This window comes from Heptranchias perlo, chromosome 11, assembly GCF_035084215.1.
Source record: "Heptranchias perlo isolate sHepPer1 chromosome 11, sHepPer1.hap1, whole genome shotgun sequence".
Lineage (NCBI taxonomy): Eukaryota > Metazoa > Chordata > Chondrichthyes > Hexanchiformes > Hexanchidae > Heptranchias > Heptranchias perlo.
The window spans coordinates 42,547,068-42,573,264 of record NC_090335.1 but is presented as its reverse complement, the minus strand read 5'-3'; the positions used below and the strand labels follow the sequence as shown (position 1 = coordinate 42,573,264).

The following is a 26,197-nucleotide window of genomic DNA, read 5'->3' as shown; positions in this document are numbered from 1 at the left end:
GCCTCTTAGTATCCATCTTGTCAAGCCCTCTCAGAATTTTATACGTTTCAATGAGATCACCTCTCATTCTTCTAAACTTCAGGGAATATAGGCTCATTCTACTCAATCTCTCCTCACAGGACAACCCTCTCATTCCAGGAATCAATCTAATGAACCTTTGTTGCACCCTCTCTAAGGCAAGTAAAGCCTTGCTTAGGTAAGGAGACCAAAACTTTACACAGTACTCCAGGTGTGGTCTCACCAAAGCCCTGTATAATTGCAGCAAGACTTCTTTACTCTTATACTCCAACCACCTTGCAATAAGGCTAACATACCATTTGCCTTCCTAATTGCTTGCTATACCTGCATGTGATTCTGTGATTTGTGTACAAGGACACCCAAATCCCTATCACTACCAACATTTCTTAGTCTCTCACCTTTTAAAAAATATTCTGCTTTTCAATCCTTCCCACCAAAGTGGATAATTTCACATTTCCCTACATTATACTCCATCTGCCACCTTCTTGCCCACTCACTTAACCCGTCTATATCCCTTTTCAGCCTCTTTGCGTCCTCCTCACAGCTTACTTTCCTACCTAGCTTTGTTTCGTCAGCAAACTTGGATACATTACACTCGGTCCCCTCATCTAAGTCATTGATGTAGATTGTAAACAGTTGAGGCACTAGCACTGATCCTTGCGGCATCCGACTAGTTACAACCTGCCAACCGGAAAATGACCCATTTATTCCCACTCTCTATTTTCTGTCCATTAACCAATCCTTGATCCATGCTAATATATTACCCCCAATCCCATGAGCTCTAATCTTGTGTAACAATCTCTTGTGTGGCACCTTATCAAATGCCTTTTGAAAATCCAAATATACTACATCCACTGGTAACCCTTATCCACCCTGCTAGTTACATCCTCAAAAAACTCTAATAGATTTGTCAAACATGATTTCCCTTTCATGAAAACGTATTGACTCGGCCTAATCATATTATGATTTTCTAAGTGCCCTGTTGCTACGGCCTTAATAATAGATTCTAGCATTTTCCCTACTACTGATGTCAGGCTAACTGGCCTTTAGTTTCCCGTTTTCTTTCTCCCTCCTTTCTTGAATAGCAGGGTTACATTTGCTACCTTCCAATCCATGGAGACCGTCCTAGAATCTAGGGAATTCTGGAAGATCAAAACGAAGGCATCCACTATCTCTGCAGCCACCTCTTTTAAAACCCTAGGACGTAGGCCATCGGGACCAGGGGATTTGTCAGCTTCTAGTCCCATTAATTTCTCCAGTACTTTTTCTTTACTAATCTTAATTGCTTTAAGTTCCTCATTCTCATTAGACCCTTTGTTCCCCACTATTTCCGCAATGTTTTTTGTGTCTTCTACTGTGAAGAAAGATACAAAATATTTGTTTAACGTCTCTGCCATTTCCTTATTCCCCATTATAATTTATTAATAACATATTAATTATGCAACATGCGCAGCTGCTCTGTCGATGGGTTCCCCATCTTCATTTTCCTCCTCCTCAGATGAAGTGTGGAATAGATCCAATGCGCTGGTCTGGTCAGTTTGAGGGGCTCCAAAATGTAGGTATGAGATGTGTCAATCACTGGTTTAAAGGGCCAAATGAGCTTCGGCTGCAACTCGCCTCCGTTTCACTGGCATAGAGTCATAGAGTTATACAGCACAGATAGAGGCCCTTCGGCCCATCGTGTCCGCGCCGGCCATCAGCCCTGTCCACTCTAATCCCATATTCCAGCATTTGGTCCGTAGCCTTGTATGCTATGGCATTTCAAGTGCTCATCCAAATGCTTCTTGAATGTTGTGAGGGTTCCTGCCTCCACAACCCTATCAGGCAGTGAGTTCCAGACTCCAACCACCCTCTGGGTGAAAAAGTTCTTTCTCAAATCCCCTCTAAACCTCCCGCCTTTTACCTTGAATCTATGTCCCCTTGTTATAGAACCCTCAACGAAGGGAAAAAGCTCCTTAGTATCCATCCTATCTGTGCCCCTCATAATTTTGTACACCTCAATCATGTCCCCCCTCAGCCTCCTCTGCTCCAAGGAAAGCAAACCCAATCTTCCCAGTCTCTCTTCATAGCTGAAGCGCTCCAGCCCTGGTAACATCCTGGTGAATCTCCTCTGCACCCTCTCCAAAGCGATCACATCCTTCCTGTAGTGTGGCGACCAGAACTGCACACAGTACTCCAGCTGTGGCCTAACCAGTGTTTTATACAGCTCCATCATAACCTCCTTGCTCTTATATTCTATGCCTCGGCTAATAAAGGCAAGTATCCCATATGCCTTCTTTACCACCTTATCTACCTGTTCCGCCGCCTTCAGGGATCTGTGAACTTGCACACCAAGATCCCTCTGACCCTCTGTCTTGCCTAGGGTCCTCCCATTCATTGTGTATTCCCTTGCCTTGTTAGTCCCTCCAAAGTGCATCACCTCGCACTTTTCCGGGTTAAATTCCATTTGCCACTGTTCCGCCCATCTGACCAACCCATCTATATCGTCCTGCAGACTGAGGCTATCCTCCTCGCTATTTACCACCCTACCAATTTTTGTATCATCAGCGAACTTACTGATCATACCTTTTACATTCATATCCAAGTCATTCATATCCAAGTCATTACTCCTGAATGTGTCTACCGTGGCATGTTTCAGAAGCCACGGTAGACACATTCAGGAGTAGTTAAATCCGTTTCTGTTGCTGAGTCCATGAAAAGTTAAGTACGTAAAGTGTTTCAACTACCTGAATTGGCCATTTAAATATCGGCCCGCCAACTTTAAGTGGGGACGGGACTTCTGGTATCTGTTTTGCGCGTGCATCCTAACTCACCTGGGTTAAACCCGGAAGTGGGCGCGTTGGAGCCAGGATGCACTCCCACTTCAAAAAGCTGCTACTTTAACCTCCCGCCCACCTCCAACCCACCCGTTCTTGGGGGTTAAAATTACCCCCCAAAAATCATTTTATCAATCCCATTAATTAAATGCAAATAATTATGAGGCATGTGTAACATAGGTAAACAATACCCACCAAAACTAAGATGACTATTTAGTAAATATCAATATCTAAATTAATGCAACTGATGAACTATATTGAAAGAAAGGGAGGAGGGGGGATAAAGGAAAGGAGGGAGGGCAGAAAGGATGGAAGGAAGGATGTTGCATTTATATAGTGCCTTTCAGATCCTGATACACAGAAATACAAAGATGGAAACAGGCCATTGGCCCCAACTAGCATTTACCCTCCACGCAAGCAAATAGTTTTAATCACATCTATCCGCCCTGTTCCCATATCCCTTCAACCCTTTTTCCTTCATGCACCTATCCAATCTAATCTTGAATGTTGACATAGTTTCTCCTCAGGACATCCTAAAGTGCCTTAGAGCCAATAAAATACTTCTGAACTGTAGTCACTGTTATTAAGGCAATTATTGCCCCAGAGAGTACAATGCACTTGTGCCTACAAAGTGTTCTCAGTGTTCATCAAACTATGGGACCTGCTTGGACCAAGCACATGCCACTCAGAAAAAAATAACAGACAAACTAACAGAAGTCATCACAATCCTACTAGATTTTGTAAAAAGTGCTAAGCGCTGTCTTTCATCTTGTGAAACAATTTTTTATTTGCCTTTTGGCCCTACACCATTCAGCCACCTTAAGCTGGTGGGGGAGGAAATGGAAGGACTGATCTATGACAGAGAGGTGTTTCTGGTTGTACTAATGCAACTTTATGATTGGTGCATGACTGTAGCATAGAGTCCTAAAGCAGTATAGAAAAAGTAAATCCAGAAAACTACTTCAAGTCAAACTATTACAATACAACAAGGAGCACAGGTGGTGAAAGATAAATTTAGGAGGTTGGAAGTGATCTTCACATAATTAATGATCAACACACGGAATGGACTTCTGGGTACAGTAGTGGAGACAAAGACCCTGCAATCATTTAAGATGGAGTACGGTATTTCTCTTAATTAGAATACGGTCATGGGGGGGTGGGGGGAGGGGGAGGGGGAGGGGGAGGAGAGAGAGGCAGGTGAAAACTGTAGGCTTTTTCCTGAATGGACAGACCGGGATGGGTCAAATGGTCTTTATCACCCATACACATCTTGTGATCATATACCAACTCACCACCTGGAGGTGGAGGATTTTATTGCAAAGAGCTTCATTAAGTGGCTCAGGCAAAGAGCTCTCAAAACTAGCCTGGGAACAGGTGAATATGAGTGTCAATCAAAGCTGTGGTTGGGATTTGTACTTGTCAGTCTGAGTGGGAAGCAGCATGTTCTCCCGTTACAACCATTTGATTGTCGTACCTTTTATTGTGAGAAAGTGATACTGCAGGAGTTTGTCAGTCATTTAAAAATATGGAGTTCATTATGGAAGTAGCTCTCTTTGTTAATTTTATTTCTCCTTAACGTAGTCCTATAAAAAAAGCTTTTTAAATCTTTTGTGCAGTTGCTTCATGTCTGCTACAGATATGGATTACTTGGTGTTCTCACAGATGAATAACTTGTAACAGTCTTTTCCACAGCAGTTCAGTATATATATTTACAAAGGGCATGGATAGGTACACGGAATAATGTGCCCTTACCCTACATCAGTCCTATGTCAGTTATTTTTTTAAAATCAATTTAATTTAGTTTTTAATGTTATCAAATTAAAGGACTATATGGTGGAATTCTGTATCCAACCTTTTGGTGGAGTTAGCACATTGAGATAATAATCCACAGCAATGAACTTGCAGGAGTTATTGTGTTGGCAATTTGTTTAGTCCAAAATCAGTGTTTTTTCTTTTTTCTCTTCCCTACTGTCCTCCCCCTCTCCCAAAGATTTTTGGTAAAATATAACATTCAGCAAGGACAGGAAATAAAAAGAGTCTATGATAAGTCTGTAAACAGACCATGAACAAAATAACTCCTACAATTTAAATGCAGTGGAGTGGGCAATCTACAAGAGAATTTGCCTACATTACATTATCCTACTCGACTAAAATGACTAGATGCAGAGCCTCGCCAACATGCTTATAACCACAATAATAAGCCAACAAAGAGAATCAAAAAAATAATAGTGACACAGGGCCGATACAGCGGTAAAGACACCTCATCCATTGTATTCACCCCTTCACATTGGTTTCCTTGATTGGGCAATCAACAACAACTTGGGTAATCATTAACAGATCTCAACAGCTGCTGCATAGTCCTCAATTGAATGACTCCTCCCTAAATCCCACCAAACTTCAGCCAATGATTTCAGATAGGAGGAATCTTCTTTGTCAACATCTTGCCACTGGAGATGGTAATTTCTACAAACCAATCCTAGTATTCATCTTCTTGCTACAGTCTTCTAGAGATTTAATGATTCTACTCTAATTAAGAGAAACAGTTTGTTTAAGATTTAGTCACAAACAAAATTATCTGGTGTTCCTCATTTGGGTAAAAACTGGATTTCACCTTCTTAATCCATGGTTTCTAAAATTATTAAATATCCTTCTTCTGATCAACAAGGAAGTAGTAAAAGAGTGTTATTAGCTTCTCATCCTTTATGTGCCCTCTAATACAATAACCTTGATAAATAAAAAGTACTCAAAAAAAACCCTGAAATTTTAAAAATTCTTGGGGGAGGGAGCAGAAAAAGCAGTCCACCTGTGGGTGGTTCAATGGCTTATAATACTGTTCTTTCACTGGCACTTGGATTCAAATCTCCTCTCTCCGGCAGGTGTAAGCGTTCGAGGTGAAATGAGTTCAGCAATCTCAACCTTTTCTAATATGTCCATAACACAAACTGACAATTTGTTAGTGCTGAATTATGGGCAATGTTACTTAGAAAAATCACTGGAATAATTGGGGAGGTAGGAGAGACTAAGAAACATCACAATATTGCTCTTCTGAGGTCAGGTTGATCAGGGTAGAAGTCAAAGAGTTTGATCCTACATCTGATCAATACTACATCTAACTCAAAAATAGTTGCTATATATAGTTTAAAATGTCCTATTTTTCCATAGTTATATTCTTCATTAATTTGCCAGTATTGGCTAGTGATCTGATAGAAGTAGGGAAAGTTGCCCTTACTTTTCTTTAAAGGGAAATTACAGACTTCCACATTTTCAACTTAAGTTCAACTGCAAATTGCCATGGCCCGAGATCTCGGCACACAAAGCCCCGCACTTGTTACAAAATTGCTAGCTCCACTGGCTTCCCACTCCCCAACAAACTGATTTTTGTTCTCATCTTCAAATTCCTCATGGCCTCTCTCCAGCCTACCTTGGCAAGCTCCTCCAGCAATTAATGCTACAGATGCAGATCCTTTGTCAAAACCAGAACATATTACAGATAAACAGATTTAAAAAGGAACAGAACAAAGGGAAGAGGGGTAGGGGAAAAAACAGACAGGAAAAGAAACAGAATGACCTGTAAAGTGCTTAAGTGGAAAACAAGAGATGGTCAAATGGTAGAAGTGATATTAGCATGCTGGATGCTGCCTGACCTGCTAAACATTTCCAGTATTTTCTGTTTTTGTTTCAGATTTCCTGCATCCTCAATGTTTTGCCTCCAGCAATGTATCTACATGCACCCTCTGCTCTTCTGACACCAGATTAACTCCTTATTCCCCTCTCCTTCCAATCCATTAGTGGCCAGTCTTCTGCATCATGCCCCTGCCTCTGAAATTCCCTCTCTAGATCCCTCTGCCTTGCTAACTCCTTACCTGCTTTCAAAACACTGAATACCTTTCTCTTTGACCAGTCTCCCATTTTCCCTCCTGCTCAGCATCCAGTGCTTTTCCTCTTAGTGGAGAGCTCTGAGATGTCTTTCTGTATATAAGGAACAATATTGAAATTTAAGTTGTAAAGTGAAGCTAAAGTCCTGACTTAGTCTGGATTCGGATATAGTTTTCAGAAAAAAAGGGAAGGATACAATCCGAATATTAAAAGATGTAAAAAATTCACCAACAAATGTTCTTAAAAATCTTTCCTCATTTTCTGGACTCTTGCTGGGATGCAGAGCTACAGCCATAGCAGAACAAGTGATCATTTTTCATGTATTAAAACCAGTGTCAGTGGCTTAATGAACCAAGTGTGATTTCCTCGTGCGTGCATGCACACACACGCACACACGCACACACACATATTCCATCAGGAATCAGTGAATCACAATGAGGAATGGGAACCGTGGCAAATAGTTCCCCTCCCTAGACGAAGCACATTAAGATCAATGTTTCTATTGCTGCTGCGAAGAGCAGGGAACTCGAATACAGACCACAGGATCAAAATTGCAACCTTCCTGTAATGTTCACTACCACAGTGAGTAATAGATTTAGCCAATGAACCATCAGCAAAGCCCCAAGATTAGTTTCCAGGATAATCAGACTAGTGATAGTACAATTACTTGACTCTTGGCAGATTATGCTATAGTGTAGTGTTTGGTGTGGGGTTGTGCAAACAGAATCACTCAATTTTCTTACGCAGTACTGTAATTCAATTCAAATTTATTAATTATTATGGATGATTGTATTGACATACTGGCTTTGAAACTTGGCTCACAAGTGGCAATGCCCTGCCCCTTACCGAAGTCTCCCACCTGACTATACATTCCATCACCTGTCCTATCCAAACCGCTGCAGTGGCAGCCTGACCTTTATCATTAAGTCACGCCTTGGTCACTACCCTTACTCCTTTGGCACTTTCTCCTCCTTTGTTCCACGTTTCCTGCCTCTTCTTTAAAATCCTCCTTGTCTAATGCCAATCCCCAAAAACCACACTGAGTGTCTCCCCCAGATATCCTCCAGCCTCCATACTGAGCAACTCCTCATAGAATCATAGAAACATGAAAGGAGGCATTTTGGCCTATCGAGTCCATGCCGGCTCTATGCAATAGCAATCCAGCTAGTCCCACCCTCCGCCCTATCCCCATAGCCCTACACATTTTTTCCTTTTAGGCACTCATCCAGTTCCCTTTTGAAGGCCATGATTGAATCTGCTTCCACCACCCCCTCGGGCAGTGCATTCCAGATTCTAACCACTCGCTGTGTAAAAAAGTTTTTCCTCATGTTACCTTTGGTAATTTTGCCAATCACCTTAAATCTATGTCCTCTGGTTCTTGACCCTTCCGCCAATAGGATCAATTTCTCTCTATCTACTCTGTCTAGACCCTTCATGATTTTAAATACCTCTATCAAATCTCCTCTCAACCTTCTCTGTTCCAAGGAGAACAACTCCAGCTTCTCCAGTCTATCCATGCAACTAAAGTCCCTCATCCCTGATATCATTCTAGTATACCTTTTCTGCACCCTTTCTAAGGCTTTCACATCTTTCCTAAAGTACAGTGCTCAGAACTGGACACAATACTCCAGTTGTGGTCGAACCAGTGTTTTATAAAGATTCATCATGACTTCCCTGCTTTTGTACTCTATGCCTCTATTTATAAAGCTCAGGGTCCCATATGCTTTTTTAACCACTTTCTCAACCTGCCCTGCCACTTTCAACGATTTGTGCACAAACTCCCCTAGGTCTCTCTCCTTGGTAATTTCTCCATCTCAGCTCCTATTGCCTTCTTTCCTCTAAATTCACCGCCCTCTTGTACTCCCTAAATCTCTCCCTCCATATAAACTCTGGTACCCATATTCATGGCCACCCTCTCAGCCTCTCACCATCTCCCGTGACCTCGATCACTGACAAGGCCATGTCCAATCAATTCTGGTATCCTTCACCACCCATCCTGCTACTCCCTTTCACTACCTGAAATTTGAACTAACATGTTTTCTCAACAGATGCTGCTTGACCTGCTAAGTGTCTCCAGCATTTTCTGTTTCTGTTCCACTTCCTTTGGCATTCATCCCTAGGAAAAAAACTCTCCCCAAGTCATTTACAATGGTACTTTCAAACTCCCAACTGCCTAGCCTTTGGTTTTCTGTTCATCACGATACCTCTGCAACTATCTATTTATTCAACCACTGCCTCATCTCCACCGTTGATGCCCTTGTCTCCAGCAAAACCATTACTCTCTCCCATCTTGATTGTTTCCCCAGTATGGCCCCATTTTCACTCACAGGGACGCAGACTTGAGTTTATCTGGTGCACAACTGGTTTAGACATGCATCACCAAATCTGTTTCGATCACATCGAGCTTGATCAGGCCTCACTCACCTCTTCCAAAACCATCCAATACTCTTGGATCATCCTGGAGTGCAAAGATAACCTCCCGGCTTCTTTTCTAACAACCACCTCCTTATATCCCTCTCCCCTGACACTTCCTCCCTCACCTCTAACAAGTGCAAGGAACTCATAGATTTCTTTGTCACCATGATAGTGAGCATCTGTTCAGCTGCCTCTGCTGCTTCCCTCCAGCTTCTCCATCCAGCCCTGAATCCATCTCTCTCCAGCTTCTTTACCATCAAATCCCCATGCCCTATCTGTACTCATCTTATCTATGAGACCCACTGCCTGCTTCTTTGGCCCACTAAACTGCATAACACCTAACTTCAGCTGTGTTGGCAGTAGTGGATCTATAATTGGCTTCAATTAAGGATCTCACTTTTGATCACCTTTGCTCAAAGTCCGTGTGTATGGATATCAGGTGAAATCAGGATCAAATTCATCTGTAATGCCTCTGCAGCTAAATAGCCTGCCACCAGCCACCATCAAGGCTCACACATACATAATGGCTACTTAGGCAGGTACTTGAAGATGACTGATGCCCATGAAACTGAATCCTGGTAAGCAGTAATCAGCTTCAGGGGAGAAAATTAGTGAAGGAAATTTTATTTTTTAAATGGAGAGTTAAATAGGAGACACTGTCACGCAGCCAGCTCCTGCACCTATTTTTGGAAATGGTTATGTTGCAGTAAAGGCGGAGGCCAAAGACATGGTTACATGCCGACCTTCTCAGCCAAGAGAAGCAAATATAAAATATACTTTTTATAAGGAGAATCTTTTCTCTTTTTAAAAAATACACACAAATAGAATTCAACAATTAAATAATCATGTTCCAATGAGTAAGTTGTCACAAAATCAAAAACAGGAGAGTGAATTCCTCCAACAGTAGAGATTAAATATTAATGAACATTTAGAGTCCTTACACTAACTTTTACTGTCGATTGTTCTGGACAATTACGATTTTAATCGCTTCAATAATTGCCAAATAATGAAGCTTTAAGAAACTAATACCGGCAATTATTCATGTGCATTCCATCCAGCCCAACATATAAGAGCCATTCTGTGTTTGCAAAAGAGAATACATCTGTAATTTTATTCAGGCGTTTGCACCAGTAACTTCCACACTCAGCACCACACAAGCCTTCTCTGGCGTGCTGCCCAAGAAGGAAAATCACCAGACATCAGCTCAGTGCTATCAGTATTTTTAGAGACCATTCGGGGTTCCGCCCATCACTTTAGCATGAATTGCATGCAGCAAGAGTTTGCAGAGGAACCAATCAACTACCAGTAACACAGGGGTGTGCTCAGTAGCTTTGTGTGATCAACTGTAGCTCAAATGATGGGATCAAGCCCTGACATGCACACAGTATTAGTAATAACCCTCATCCCAAACAAAAACACAGCTGAGTCACTGTAATGCTTTGCCATGACAATTTTGCATCTAAGCAAAATATACATTGAACAGGGTTTTACAGCAAAATTTAACATCTTAAACTGTACCAATGAAAATTCACCAGGCCTAAGCTGCAGATTGACAGCCCTAAAAACATGGTGCATCCCACACTTTCCAACCAGTGAAAGAATACCAACATACTTATACACAGAGTGTACTATAGTTTGGTTGATTTCTTGCAAGACTTTTGGAACTTACTTCACTGTGACGCTGACTATTGGAGAAGGAGAAAAACCGTCACGCATTGCATTGCAGTGGCATTTCCACCCGAGAGATGAAGGCTGGGTTTTTTTTTCGCTGTTATGTTCACCAGCTCACAATTTTTGGCTCATTAAAGTGAATGGACAGAAAATTCCAAGATGCCATGTGCAGAAGTGGAATACCCCAGCTGAAAAGTATGTACTTCAAAATTCTCATTTAAAAGGTTAGGCAGCTCATTCCCTGCCAACTGTAGCTTTTATACAAATACGCAAACATGCTTATCGCAAACATCTCACGTAGAAATCTGCACACTTCTTGCTAGGATATTTTAAAATAATATCATCCAAGCAAGCTGTTAAACAGTGATAGTTACAGGGAGAAATGCTTTATTGAAAAACATAAATTATTTCCATTGGTGTAACTCAGTTAACATTACTCAAGTTTGAAAGGGCTACATAGATCAATTACCTGACCGTGCTATCTATCCATACGAATATTTACTACTATTCCAGTTTCAAATGGCTGATTTGTTTCATAAATTAATAAAGCCTGAGTAAAATATTATGCAAACATAGGTTTTCAGATTCCTGGTTCCAAGACTAAAATAAAATAATTTTAAGTGACATCTGAGGACTATCCAACTGCAGTGTTATTAAATGAATTGGCTTGCAAGCTGAAAAGATTCTGGTGGGAAAACACCAGCCGATTTGAATAGAAGATAGTTACAGAAATGTTTTAAAATCAAGCTATTTTTGACTGGGTAGAGAGGAAACTAGAAATTGGTGTTCTAAAGTGCCCAGCCTCACAGTGAACATAAGAACATAAGAAATAGGAGCAGGAGTAGGCCAATCGGCCCCTCGAGCCTGCTCCGCCATTCAATAAGATCATGGCTGATCTGATCCTAACCTCAAATCTAAATTCATGTCCAATTTCCTGCCTGCTCCCCGTAACCCCTAATTCCCTTTACTTCTAGGAAACTGTCTATTTCTGTTTTAAATTTATTTAATGATGTAGCTTCCACAGCTTCCCGGGGCAGCAAATTCCACAGACCTAACACCCTCTGAATGAAGAAGTTTCTCCTCATCTCAGTTTTGAAAGAGCAGCCCCTTATTCTAAGATTATGCCCCCTAGTTCTAGTTTCACCCATCCTTGGGAACATCCTTACCGCATCCACCCGATCAAGCCCCTTCACAATCTTATATGTTTCAATAAGATCGCCTCTCATTCTTCTGAACTCCAATGAGTAGAGTCCCAATCTACTCAACCTCTCCTCATATGTCCACCCCCTCATCCCCGGGATTAACCGAGTGAACCTTCTTTGTACTGCCTCGAGAGCAAGTATGTCTTTTCTTAAGTATGGACACCAAAACTGTATGCCGTATTCCAGGTGCGGTCTCACCAATACCTTATATAACTGCAGCAATACCTCCCTGTTTTTATATTCTATCCCCCTAGCAATAAAAGCCAACATTCCGTTGGCCTTCTTGATCACCTGCTGCACCTGCAAACTAACTTTTTGATTTTCTTGCACTAGGACCCCCAGATCCCTTTTTACTGCAGTACTTTCCAGTTTCTCGCCATTAAGATAATAACTTGCTCTCCGATTTTTCCTGCCAAAGTGCATAACCTCACATTTTCCAATATTGTATTACATCTGCCAAATCTCCGCCCACTCACCCAGCCTGTCTATATCCCCTTGTAGGTGTTTTATGTCCTCCTCACTCTCTACTTTCCCTCCCATCTTTGTATCATCTGCAAACTTTGATATGTTACACTCGGTCCCCTCCTCCAAATCGTTAATATAGATTGTAAAGAGTTGGGGACCCAGCACCGACCCCTGCGGAACACCACTGGCTACAGGTTGCCAGTCCGAGAATGTACCATTTATCCCAACTCTCTGCTTCCTGTTAGATAACCAATCCTCCACCCATGCCAGAATATTACCTCCAATCCAGTGATTCTTTATCTTGAGCAATAATCTTTTATGTGGCAACTTGTCGAATGCCTTCTGGAAGTCCAAATACACTACGTCCACTGGTTCCCCTTTATCCACCCTGTACGTTATCTCCTCAAAGAACTCAAGCAAATTTGTCAGACATGACTTCCCCTTTGTAAAGCCATGCTGACTTTGTCCTATTAAATTATGTTTATCTAAATGTTCCGCTACTGTCTCCTTAATAATAGACTCCAAAATTTTACCTACCACAGATGTTAGGCTAACTGGTCTATAATTTCCAGCCTTCTGCCTACTACCCTTTTTAAATAAGGGTGTTACATTAGCAGTTTTCCAATCTGCAGGGACCTTTGCCGAGTCCACAGAATTTTGGAAAATTATCACCAAAGCATCCACAATCCCTACTGCCTCTTCCCTCAAGACCCTAGGATGTAAGCCATCAGGTCCAGGGGAATTATCCACCTTGAGTCCCATTAATTTACTGAGTACCAATTCCTTAGTGATTTTAATCGTATTTAGCTCCTCCCCCCCTAGAGCCCCCTGTTTGTCCAGTGTTGGGATATTCTTGGTGTCCTCTACCGTAAAGACTGAAACAAAATATTTGTTCAGCATTTTTGCCATCTCCATGTTTCCCACCATTAATTTCCCGGTCTCATCCTCTAACGGACCTACGTTTGCCTTAGCCACCCTTTTTCTTTTTATATAACTGTAGAAACTCTTGCTATCTGTTTTTATATTTTTTGCTAATTTATTTTCATAATCTATCTTCCCTTTCTTAATCAATCCTTTCGTTACTTTTTGCTGTCTTTTGAAGACTTCCCAATCTTCTATCCTCCCACTAAGTTTGGCTACCTTATATGTCCTTGTTTTTAGTCGGATACTATCCTTAATTTCTTTACTTAGCCACGGATGGCTGTCATTTCTTTTACACCCTTTTTTCCTCAGTGGAATATATATTTTTTGAAAGTTGTAAAATAACTCCTTAAATGAACACCACTGTTCATGTACCATCTTACCCTTTAAACTATTTTCCCAGTCCACTTTAATCAATTCCGCTCTCATACCATCATAGTCTCCTTTATTCAAGCTCAGTACGCTTGTTTGAGAACCAACCTTCTCACCCTCTAACTGGATATGGAATGTAACCATGTTATGGTCACTCATTCCAAGGGGATCCTTAACTAGGACATTATCAATTAATCCTGGCTCATTACACAGGACCAGGTCCAAGGTTGCTTGCCCCCTTGTAGGTTCAGTTACATACTGCTCAAGAAATCCATCCCTAATACACTCAATAAACTCTTCCTCAAGTCTGCCCTGCCCAATTTGATTTGTCCAGTTAATATGATAGTTAAAATCCCCCATAATTATAGCTGTTCCCTTATTACATGCCCCGACTATTTCCTGATTAATACTTCTTCCAGCAGAGTTGCAACTATTAGGAGGCCTATATACTACGCCCACGAGTGTTTTTTGCCCCTTATTATTCCTTATCTCTACCCAAACTGTTTCATTATCCTGATCCTTTGTCCCAATATCTTTTCTCTGTATTACAGTGATTCCTTCCCTTATTAACATAGCCACCCCACCTCCCCTTCCTTCCTGCCTGTCCTTCCTGATTGTTAAATACCCTGGCATATTTAATTCCCAGTCGTTGTCACCCTGCAGCCATGTTTCTGTAATGGCCACAAGATCATACCCATACGTCGTTATTTGTGCTGTTAACTCATCCATTTTGTTGCGAATGCTACGTGCATTCAGATAAAGAACTTTCAAATATGTTTTGTGACACTTAGTTCCTGCTTTTTCCTTTTTTAACACTCTACCTTTTACCTGTCCCTTCCTGATATGCTTTCCTCTGTCTCCCTGCTCAGGTTCCCAACCCCCTGCCACAGCTTTGATGCTGGGTTAATCGCCTTACGCCTTCTAGTTTTTATTTTATCTGTCGTGCCTGAAGTACACTTTCTTTCCGCTGCTCTATGCTTTTCCCTTTCACTTGTTCTTGAACAACTGTTTGTACTATTTGTAGTGTAGATTTCCCCTGGGTCTTCCCCTCTCTTGCTGCTCTCAACTTTATTCCCTTCTGACTCCCCGCTCAGGTTCCCATCCCCCTGCCATTCTAGTTTAAACCTTCCCCAACAGCACTAGCAAACACCCCCGCGAGGACATTTGTCCCGGTCCTGCTCGGGTGTAACCCGTCCCGCTTGTACAGGTCCCACCTTCCCCAGAACCGGTCCCAATGTCCCAGGAATCTAAATCCCTCCCTCCTACACCATCCCTGCAGCCACGCATTCATCCTGTCTAGTCTCCTGTTCCTATACTCACTGGCACGTGGCACCGGTAGTAATCCTGAGATCACTACCTTTGAAGTCCTGCTTTTTAATTTATCTCCTAACTCCTTAAATTCACCTTGCAGAACCTCATCCCTTTTTTTACCTATGTCGTTGGTACCAATATGGACCACGACTACTGGCTGTTCACCCTCCCCCTCCAGAATGCCCAGTAGCCGCTCCGTGACATCCTTGACCCTAGTACCAGGGAGGCAACATACCATCCTGGAGTCACGTTTGCGGCCGCAGAAACGCCTATCTGTTCCCCTTACAATTGAATCCCCTATCACTATAGCCCTGCCACTCTTCTTCCTCCCCTCCTGTGCAGCAGAGCCACCCGTGGTGCCCCGAACCTAGCTCTTGCTGCTTTCCCCTGATAAGCCATCTCCCCCAACAGTATCAAAGCAGAATATCTGTTTGAGAGGGAGATGGCCCCAGAGGACTCCTGCTCTACCTGCCTAGTCCTTTTACTCTGCCTGGTGGTCACCCATTTCCTTTCTGCCTGCGTATTCTTTACCTGCGGTGTGACCACCTCACTGAACGTACTATCCACGATAGTCTCAGCATCGCGGATGCTCCACAGTGAGTCCACCCGCAGCTCCAGCTCCGAAAGACGGTTAGCCAGTAGCTGCAGCTGGACACACTTCCTGCACACATGGTCGCCAGGGACACTGGTAGTGTCCATGACTTCCCACATAGTGCAGGAGGAGCAGTGGTAGGATGCAGGTTCGTACTTATAGTTCGTCATCATACTGCAAAGAGCTGCAAGGTTAAATCAGGGAGGGTGCATCACCCAAACATTTTGCAAAAGCAGATGCTTGTAGTAATCTCCTAGCTGCACCATTACCTGGGGAGTGGTGAATGCATGTAGTGTGTAAGCAGTGGAAAAGAGAAAAACACAAATTAAATTTGCAAGATCACTTTTACGCTATATTCAGTGATCCAATCTCTATGTAGTTTCACATTTTTCCCAATCAGGATTTCTGCGTAACACATAGAAACAGGAAGAAATTCCTAATTATATTCCACTCTAACTAGCATTTCACAAATTATAGCTATAACTGCGAGTTTTCAAATAGTACAACACATTTGGTAACTTAAACCATGTAGAAGGCCTAGGAAAGTGCAAGGTTTACCACTTGGTTAAACATGGCAGCACAGTCATGATAAAAATCCAAGATGACTGCAGCAATATGTGGTCCATGGAACACATGAAACAGCATGTTAGGAAATCATTTTTCCATTTTAATTGATACTAGTCAATCTCCAATAGGTAGTCAAGACCATGTGCAGAATTGAGGTCAAGCAGGGTTAGACGGCAGGAGATAATGGAACTGGACAAAGGGCGAGGGGGTAGGGAGCAGATAAGAAGGAGGGGGAGGGGTGAGAAGAGCGAAAACAAAGAGAGAGGAAGAGGGGAGGAGAGAGGAGGAGGGGGAAAGAGGGAAAGGGGGAAACAGAGGGAGAAGGGGAAACAGAGGGAGAGGGGGACACAGAGTGAAACTGGCTGAAGAATGGGTATTGTCCAGTATCTTACAAAAGAGTTTTGTTTTTGACTAGAATCAGGAGCCAAGGAAGATGGAATTGGTGTCTGTATAAATGAGCTTTATCCTTTACCTTAGCTGTATTTTACATTATAGCTATAATCGTCTCTAAGGATGTCATGGCCTTAGAGAGGGTGCAGAAGAGATTTACCAGAATGGTACCAGGGTTGAGGGACTTCAGTTGTGTGGAGAGACTATAGAAGCTGGGGTTGTTCTCCTTAGAGCAGAGAAGATTAAGAAGAGATTTGATAAAGGTGTTCAAAATCATTAACTGTTTTGATAGAGTAAATAAGGAGAAACTGTTTCCAGTGGCAGAAGGGTCAGTAACCAGAGGACACAGATTTAAGATGATCAGCAAAAGGACCAGAAGCGACATGAGGAAACATGTTTTTATGCAGAGAGTTGTTATGATCTGGAATGCACTACCTGAAAGGGTGGTGGAAGCAGATTCAATAATAACTTTCAAAAGGGAATTGGATAAATACTTGAAGGGAAAAAGGTTACAGGGTTATTGGGGAAGAGCAGGGGAGTGGAACTAATTGGATAGCTCTTTCAAAGACCTGGCACAATGGGCCAAACGGCCTCCTTCTGTGCTGTAACATACTATGATACGACCATGATACTATTGTGATAATCCTTTCAATAGCAAATGTCCTTTTGCAGCTATAATTCTCGAAATTCTTGGTAACTTCCAAAATGCATGTTATTTGTTAGAAATTACATATACAAAACATATTCCATGAATTGATGTGGTCTAATCCTGCAAACCAGAAATAAGAAATACACTGAACAGATCATTTGCACATGGACAATATTTTCTGAATTAAGTAAAAACTGGTTACATTTTGTTTTTATGATCAAAATGCTCGTGAAATTCTGAAAAGATTTTTAAAGCAGGGTTCCAGTGTAGGATTATATTAGAGATAGAATCACTTGGATAGATTTTCCAGTCAGTCACACTCAATAAACGGAAACCCACCCCGCCCTATACTTACTTTTTTTTAAAGGAAGAAGAGGAGAAGCAACAGAGCACCTCTCCCACTTCACTAGTGATCAGAGGGGGTTCAAGGGTTTTGCTATTCCATTACTTGGCCAAAGAATTGTTTTTTGCCTCCATGTTTCTTATGGCAGCCACTGGAATTTGCCAGTTATTTTTGTTACCAAAATTATATATTATACATTCATACACACACATGTACATTAAAAATATTAGCAGTCTTTGTAAAGGCTACCAACATTTTTGCTCCCATGTGCATCAATTTACCTTTAAATGGCTGTATACTTTTAAATTATTACTCATTTCTTGTTCACTTCTGGTGAGAACCCAATATGGGGCGAGAATTTGCCTACGCTATGTAAACGAAGCAGACACGGCAAAATCAGACAGCTTTATCATACAGTCAGATGGGTGCTAATAACCACACCACCAATTGGAAATTCTACCCTCCTGGTTCCGCAACTCTACATGTTTAGTTCAGCAGCAAAATATAAAAAAAAGACTTGTTCTTAATAATTAATAATAAAATAGGAACTCCCCCAATAGCTTACTCAGGAAAGGGAGGGTGCAACTGAACCAGGAAGGTCCCAGGTTCGATCTCCAGTCTATGCTGAGCTTGATTATTTCAGCTAGGGTGGCAGTAGGTGTTCAACCATTGACCCCATTATTCTGGGCTAGAGAAGGGGAAAAAATGAGTCATAACTCTCACTCCTGATTGGTATCTAGTGTCGACTTTATGCTGTGCTTTTGATAAAATATCGAAGATCAGGAATCCATTGCAACGCAGTACATGATAGTATTCGGTTATGCAGTATGTTGTAACTACTCACTGTACCACCATAATGCCCTTAGTACTATAAAATAACATTACATTTTTTTTTAAACCTTTAAAACAGAGCCAGTTATGGACTACTTTAATTTTTTTGAAGACATTTAATATACTGGCTTTCTATGCCTTTGCCACCTCAAGATGATTCTCTCAACATCTTCCTTCATAGATTCCCAATTTCTACTCTAGACAAATTCCAATTCATTCGGAACTCTGCCACCTGACTCCTACCTACACAGAGTCCTGCTCATCTATCACCCTTGTCCTTGATGATCTTCATTGAGTTCCCCATCCCATTCACTACACTGACTTCAAAATTCTCACCCTTGTCTACAAATTTTCCAGAATGATACCTGGCCTTAAAGGGTTAAATTATGAGGCTAGGTTGCATAAACTTGGTTTGTATTCCAAATGTAAAAGAAAAATTAATAACTAGCCCATCACATTCAAGGCCTCATTCCTGGTCTAAAATCCCAAATAGGTCCCAGGACCACCAGGTCTGACCAGGCATACTGCACCAGCCATACACTAGGACCCAAAGCTCCAGTGATTGGAATCCCCACCCCTTAAGTCGATGGGGAAGGCAGGCGTTCCACTCCCACAAGGATATCCAGGAACTTGGCCACAAGGCAGAGTCCCACCAGAACCACTGCAGATTTTTGGGGCTGATCTGTTTTTTCGTGATATTTGTCGAGGAAGGCCACAAGTCTGGAGAATTCCCTTATCTCCTTCAAATAATGCCACGGGATCTTCAATGTTCACCTGAACCTCAGGAAAAGGCAGATGGGGTCGGAGTTTAATTTTTCCTTTCTTACACTCTTATCAGTTGGTTTGTTTTCGGTTTACACCCCACCCCCTCCCACCCACCCACCTGACATTCTCATTAACTCAATAAAATTAGAGAACTATCCCAGCATTCTAAATTATTTACTTAGACCCATAAAATATTACAGCCTGGATTTTCTGATAAGTTCCACCCAATTTATGGCTTGAAACAGGCAGATCTGATCAGGGAATTGGGCAGAGTTACTTTATGCTGGATCTCTACCTACCTTTATTTCCCCTCCCCCCACCACAATTTTCTGCCGTCATTTACGGCAGCCACAGGAAACATCCATACAACTTTGCAAATGATGTGAAATTGACTTCATAATGCCCCATTTTCTGTCATTTCTAAATCACTTGTATTATTGCCTCTTCCAACCCTTAGAGGATTGATGTGTACAGTCCATAGGTGCTAGCTGCATTCCTACACTGTAATTTCCTACCTTGCAACAGCACTGCAAAGTAGTGCTTTGGGACGTCCTGATGTCGTGAAAGGCACCATATAAATGTACATTTTTCTTTCTCTTTCTTTTAGCTAGAAGGCAGTAGAGCATTTTAAGAAGCTAGCACCAACATGGAAAGCATAAATTTAAAGCTTATTTCTGACTTGTTTGAGGTGGGAAGCTTTTTTGTTCATTGCCGTTGCCAAGTACTTTCAGTCTTCACACCATTTGTATTGGGGCTGTTACTTTTCCCCCAACATTTCATATAAGGCACAATGGGTTTCCTATTGGGAGTTCTCCTGTATTTTTCTTTTTTGGAAAAAGAGGAACCACAGAGGGATGCTATGCTAATCAGACAGCATGGAAATGCCATCACCCATCCACTGATATTCCCACACTAGAATATACAGGCAGAGATACACATACAGATTAGAGTAGTAGTACATGTGGCGTCTTTGATTTGCCAAGGAAGCCATCACTGACTAATGCCACATGCTGCAAGTGAACCGACTGCCCACCACTACTGCAATGACAATGTTAAGGTTACAACCACCCTTAACTTTTCTGATATGGAGTCGTCTCGTACTGCCACTGGGACAACAGTGACATTTGCCAATCGGCTGTGCACAAATGCATTAAGCAAATCAAACACAAAAGCAAACAATTTTGGCTCCTTCGCCTGGTCAATTAGTGGCAACATGACAGCATTCTCGAAGATCCAAGGAGTCATAGGTTATACCCACATGGCTTTATGTGACCCCTTATCAATATTACTACCTTCACCAACACCGACGAGTTCATGGAATACATCAAGCACTAAAGGGACCTGCTCTGCTTTGCCAAAATTGCTCATTATTCTAGGATCATCCTGGAAAGCAAAGATAACTCCCGGCTTCCTTTCTCTACTAACAACCATCTCCTTAAACACGGCTCCCCTGCCCCCTCCACCATCACCTCCAACAACAAGTGCGCGGAGCTTATGGACTCCTTTGTCACTATTTTCTGTGAGACCATCCATTCAGCTGCCTCTGCCGCATTCCCCCCCCTTACCCTTACCCACCAAGCCAAACTGCCTCCACAGTTCCCTTTGCTGTAGCCCTGAAACTGCACCTTTCTCTAGTTTCTCTCCTAGCTCTCCGTATGCCCTCTCTGAGCTCACTTGTTCTGTTAGAGGATGTTTGTTCTTACTTATAAGTTAGTCCTCAAAATAATAGGGTTCAAAAGCATTTATTATTGACTATTAAGCATGCAGTGATAACTATTCGTGACAATAATTACACATACACTTAAGAGTACACTTACAACAATACTTTGCGTGTTTACCAGAGAATTCCCACGTTACAGTTCTCGAGCTCGAGGGGTTCACGGCTGATCGGGCCTCATCGAATTTTGAAATATCTCTCCTAACACCCGTTATTTTATACCTATTTCCCAGCCCGGCTACATGAGAATCCACATGTTTCACTGTATTACCTCATTCAATTAGCTGTTCTCCCTCATTGTTAAGTGCAGTTTTAACAAGAATAGCTCCCCAGCTAGCTTTACCTTGACTAAACTGTCAATCAAATCATTCAACTGGAGACAGTTACAGAGAGATTAATGAACAAAGGCCCTCTACAAGCGACGTTATCACTTGCCTTACACAGAAATGTCCTTGGAGGAGTTAAACTCTAGCTATTTATTCCTATAACAAACAAAACTTATTTGTCCACTGGTGAATTTCTTATCAGCTAAAAACTGTCTCTGCTTGTTCTGTCTTTGCAATCTTAGTTTTAATAACTTCTTTCCCATCTGAAAAGGATAGGTATTTGCAGATGTAGTATCCTGAGGTCGGCGATCGTGGAGTGGGGGGGTCGCTGCAGGCAGGCTTGTTGGGCCTGGGGGAAGCACTCCTGTTCCTCCAGGCCCAAAAGCTGTGCTATAAAGGCACTTACCTGCAGTTTCAGGTCTTTTCGCCTCCTCTCACTTGGCATGAAGGAGAAGGCCCGGGAATCCCGGCCCCTCGAAGTTAAAATCAAAAAAGCTTTGAAAATGGAGGCTCGCAGCCTCCTTAAAAGCTTTTAATGCCTGACCCGCCTCCTGAGAGGGTGTTGGTTGCCCGCCCCTCATCCCGCCTCCATGAAAACCGGAAATGGGCGGGTTGCAGGAGGGTTTTAGATTTTTGCAATCTTTACTGCCCCCGCCCCCAACTCACCTGTTTTTCCAGGCTAAAATCATGCCCTTGATTCCATTACCCCTCCCTGACCACTGTCTCACACTGAACTAGACAGTTCACAGCCTCAGAGTCCTATTTAACCCGGAGCTGAGCTTCCGACCCCATTCTCTCCAGCACAAGAACATCTACTTCCACCTCTGTAAAGTCACATGTCTCTGCCCCTGCCTCAGTCCATCAGCTGTGGCTCAGTGATGGCACTCTCGCCTGAGTCAGAAGGTTGTGGATTCAAGTCCAAAGCCAAAGACTTGACATAACCTAGGCTTACAGTTTAGTGCACTACTTAGAGAATGCAGTACTGTAAGAGGTGCTGTTTTTTGGATGAGACGTAAAAGGTCCATTTGCACTATTTGAAGAAGAGCATGGGAGTTCTCCCCGGTGTCCTGGCCATTATTTATCTCTCAACCAACATCACTAAAACAAATTATCTGGTCATTATATCATTGCTGTTTGTGGGACCACAAATTGGCTGCCCTATTTCCTACATTACAACAGTGAATGCATTTCAAATGTAATTAATTGGCTGTAAAGTGCTTTGGGACACCCTGAGGTTGTGAAAGGCGCAATACAAGTTCTTTCCTTCTTGCTGAAACCCTCATCCATGCTTTTGTCACCTCCAGATTTTACTATTCCAATGCTCTCCTGGGCAGCCTCCTATCCTCCACCCCCCCATAAACTTGAGCTTATCCAAAACTCTGCTGTCCGTATCCTAACCTGCACCAAGTCCCGTTCACCCATCACCCCTGAGCTTGCTGACCTACATTGGCTCCCAGTTCACCAGTGCATCAGATTTATAATTCTCATCCTCATGTTCAAATCCCTTCATGGCCTCGCCCCCATCTATTTCCACAACTTCTTCCAGCCCTACAGACCTTTGGAGAACTGTACATTCCTCCAACTCTGGCCTCTTGTGCATCCCCCACTCCCCTTGCCCCAGCATTGGCGGCTGTGCCTTCAGCCTTCTAGGCACTAAGCTGCGAAATTCTTTCCCTAAACCTCTCACCCTTTAAGACCCTCCTTAAAACCTACCTCTTGGACCAAGCTTTTAGTCACCCCTCCCAATATTTCCTTCTTTGGCTCCATGTCAATTTGGCTCATTGTCTGATTACGGTTCTGTAAAACGTCTTGGGACATTTTCCTATGTTAATGGGGCTGTATAAATGCAAGTTGTTATAATTAGAGCACAATTTACTTGCCAACAAAATGACTCAAAATATATTTTGAAGTAACTTCAATTTACAATGTTTTTGTGGGGAAAGCAAAAATTGCTGGGAGTTCCAAGAATATTTATAGCTTTTTTCTAAAAGAGAAAAGAAAACTGCAGGGGGTGGGGTGATTATAACCAGATGATTATAGCCCACATTTGTAATTTTACATATTTTATGATTTCCTTGTATCTGCCTTTTTATTTTGGGTGCAGAAATTGTTTGCTCTTAGAGTCAACTACAGCAAAATAAATTTGAAGAAACGAACCCAGGAAACCCTAAAGAGATTCATGGTAGCACTTCGGTTACCAAAGTAAATCTAAAAGTAACTTTTTAATATGCTGATTTTATTTAATTCTAGGTCTTCACTGACTACTAGGCCCTAGTCTGAGAAGGCTAGTAGGTAATCTGTTCCCTAGCCTCTACCAATGCTGTAGCTTCTTCTCTATTTTCCCTCCTTCCTTGATCAATTTGAAGCACTTCATTGGAATGGAATTCTGAATTTCTAGTTTATACATTGCGGTGATCTCTATTCTGCATCTCTGCCTTCTAGCTCCAGTAAGTACTGAAAATCAATTCTAAGCTTAGAAAGCCTGAAGTTTACCGAGGTGGTCCAGTAGAGCAAAGCGTTAAATGTGCTGGTCTACAAACTGGAAAACCTGAGGTTGAATCTCAGCATGTTAGCTGCTAATCTCAACCAGAAAGTTAGGCACAGCACCGAACAAAGACCAACATAATAGGAAAAAATAGTCAAGGCTTCCAACTCAGCTTACCTTTCTGCACTCACTCAATTGGCTACAGTGAAGCTAAATCCTTATTTATTGCATTGACTGTATGAATACTTTGTTGAAGATATTTTGGAGCAGAGAGGACAAGGAGAGCTAATAAACCCAGACTTGCAGCAATCAGTGAGATCCAGATAATTTTACTGTATCAGCAAACTTCAGCAGCATGTCTGTATATTCAGTCCTCTCAGACATTCGGATTTGTTTTTAAAAAAAGCAAAAAGAACTGCTGAAAACTCAAAACATATAGGACCAGATTTTACAAATATTCATGATCAACTCCAGCTGAACAGGAAATTCATAGTCACATGCAGATGCAAGAAAAATTACTAGCAACTCTCCAAATGCTGCAGATATCCTAACTAGATGTTATTTGCGAAACCTTAGTAATATGTAGGGAAAAATTATAGTCTGGCCTGATTATAGTCTACTTTTTTTTAAAGAACAACTTTAATCAACAATCTAAAACGGAAGTTCATGAAGAGAATCCAGGCCTAGTTCAATACTCACACTGCAAAGCGATCTGTTCTGGTTTCTTTCACCAAGTTGAAATACAGGTTGACTGTGATACAACAAACCCATGCCAGGGAACACCAGTCTGTATGTGAACAGAAAATGTGTTAAACATTAAAGATAAAATGTGCATGCACATAGATCTAAAGGATCATTTTCCAACATCTTGCTTCTAAGGGGCAGCCTCTCTCATGCCGAGCGCATATCCATAGTTCAAGTGCACATTTACATTAAAGGTTGGAAGCTCATGCACAGCATACTCGAATTTCCAATATATACTCCCGGCGGGTTAGTCTCCCCACCAGGAGCGTAAAGTTGGAAAATTACCCATGTAGGTTGTTCTGAAGGAGACAATTATTTCCATAAATTCATTGCTATCAATCAGATATTAGCAGTGCACTTACTTACCTCACCTCAAACCAGTACCTCTCTAAGGTAAATAAAGTTCCAGCTGGATCGTTTGAAAGTTTAGTTTTATTTTTTAACAATTTAAAGTCATTTTGGAAAAATATTGGGTTCATCTGCAGCAAGAGCACATAATGTTTTTTTCTTCTTTTTCTCCCCCTGCCTCAAACCACTAACATTGCTGGACTAATCACGTGTCTCTTAGTCTACTTGGAAGTCTTCCCCTTCAGCATGACTATGCTGTGCAGGGGTGTAACTACCTGACATTTACCAGCACACTTTCTCAACATAGCTGCAAGAATGATGGTGGAACACCTACTTTATGGGAGTAACAGGCATTTATGCCCTTATATTGATTAGAAAGTTTAGTTACTAATCTTTTTCACGTTAATAAGATTGTCTTTTGTTCCCAGAACAGTACAAATACACACGCATATACATTATGCGGCCAATAACGATAATGCAGAGAGGCACCAAGACCACTGCTCCTTGGACACTCCGTGTGCCTGCAGCAAAGTGCTAACATGCGAGGACAACTCATTTAAATGTATTTTCACTGTTTCCAGCACACAGTGCATGACGCGCCGGGAACGTCACAGAGTTAATAGGCAGCTATTTTGGCATAAACAACTCTTAAAAGGCTTCTGTTCACCTTTAAAGCTGTCCTGCGCCTGAATTGGGAAAGAAATGGTTGCGACAAGTGCAAGCACTACATCATCCAATAAAGTAGCTTTGCAAGTATTGCAGTAAGAGGCCTATGAAGAAGGGAGGTTTTTTTTAAGATAAGGGCCACCATCCAATGAAAAGCAGAAAGAGTAAGTGGTGTCTCACTTGTGCTCAGAGGCTGGAAGAAAGAATAAATTTACTGGTCTCAGGAAAGAAGACAAGTCCTGCTCAGATTTAGTGTAATTTTATGACGTGGCCCAAAGAGGCATTTTAACAACACTGCAGTTTAAGTTTGGGGCAGGATCATAGAGGAAGAATACACAGCATTGTGGCAATTGTTTCCAAATGCATAGGCATGCTCATGTTTTAATATGGCACCGTACATTACTGTCACAGCAATTTGTTTGCCCTGTGGTTCAGTAAATGTGGCGAGCAACAACAGGCATGCTGCCAACGCAAGATGTCTGTATCCTGCTTGTTCACACACTCACAAAAGGTGCTGCTGGCCTGGGCACTACCGAAAGAGTTTTAATTTCATTAGCTGTGCTATATTTACAAAGTACATTAAGTGAATCTAATACTTGTCAGTGTTTTCGTTCTTTCCATCCAAAGCTCTTGGAATGTCACTAGTTTAACTTCTAAATCTAACCTTTTGACTTCTAGATTTTGGGCTCCCTCAGAACAGTAAGAAT

At 42.0% G+C, this 26,197-nt stretch overlaps 1 protein-coding gene across 3 annotated transcripts in view; it reads right to left on the bottom strand.

Moving 5' to 3' along the window:
* si:dkey-100n23.5 overlaps positions 1-26,197 on the bottom strand; it is a 236,372-nt gene that overhangs the window by 120,474 nt on the left and 89,701 nt on the right. For all 3 annotated transcript variants that reach the window (XM_067992871.1, XM_067992872.1, XM_067992873.1), the window contains exon 6: positions 24,432-24,519. In XM_067992871.1, the coding sequence (XP_067848972.1) occupies positions 24,432-24,519 (88 nt within the window). The remainder of the gene's footprint in view (positions 1-24,431; positions 24,520-26,197) is intronic.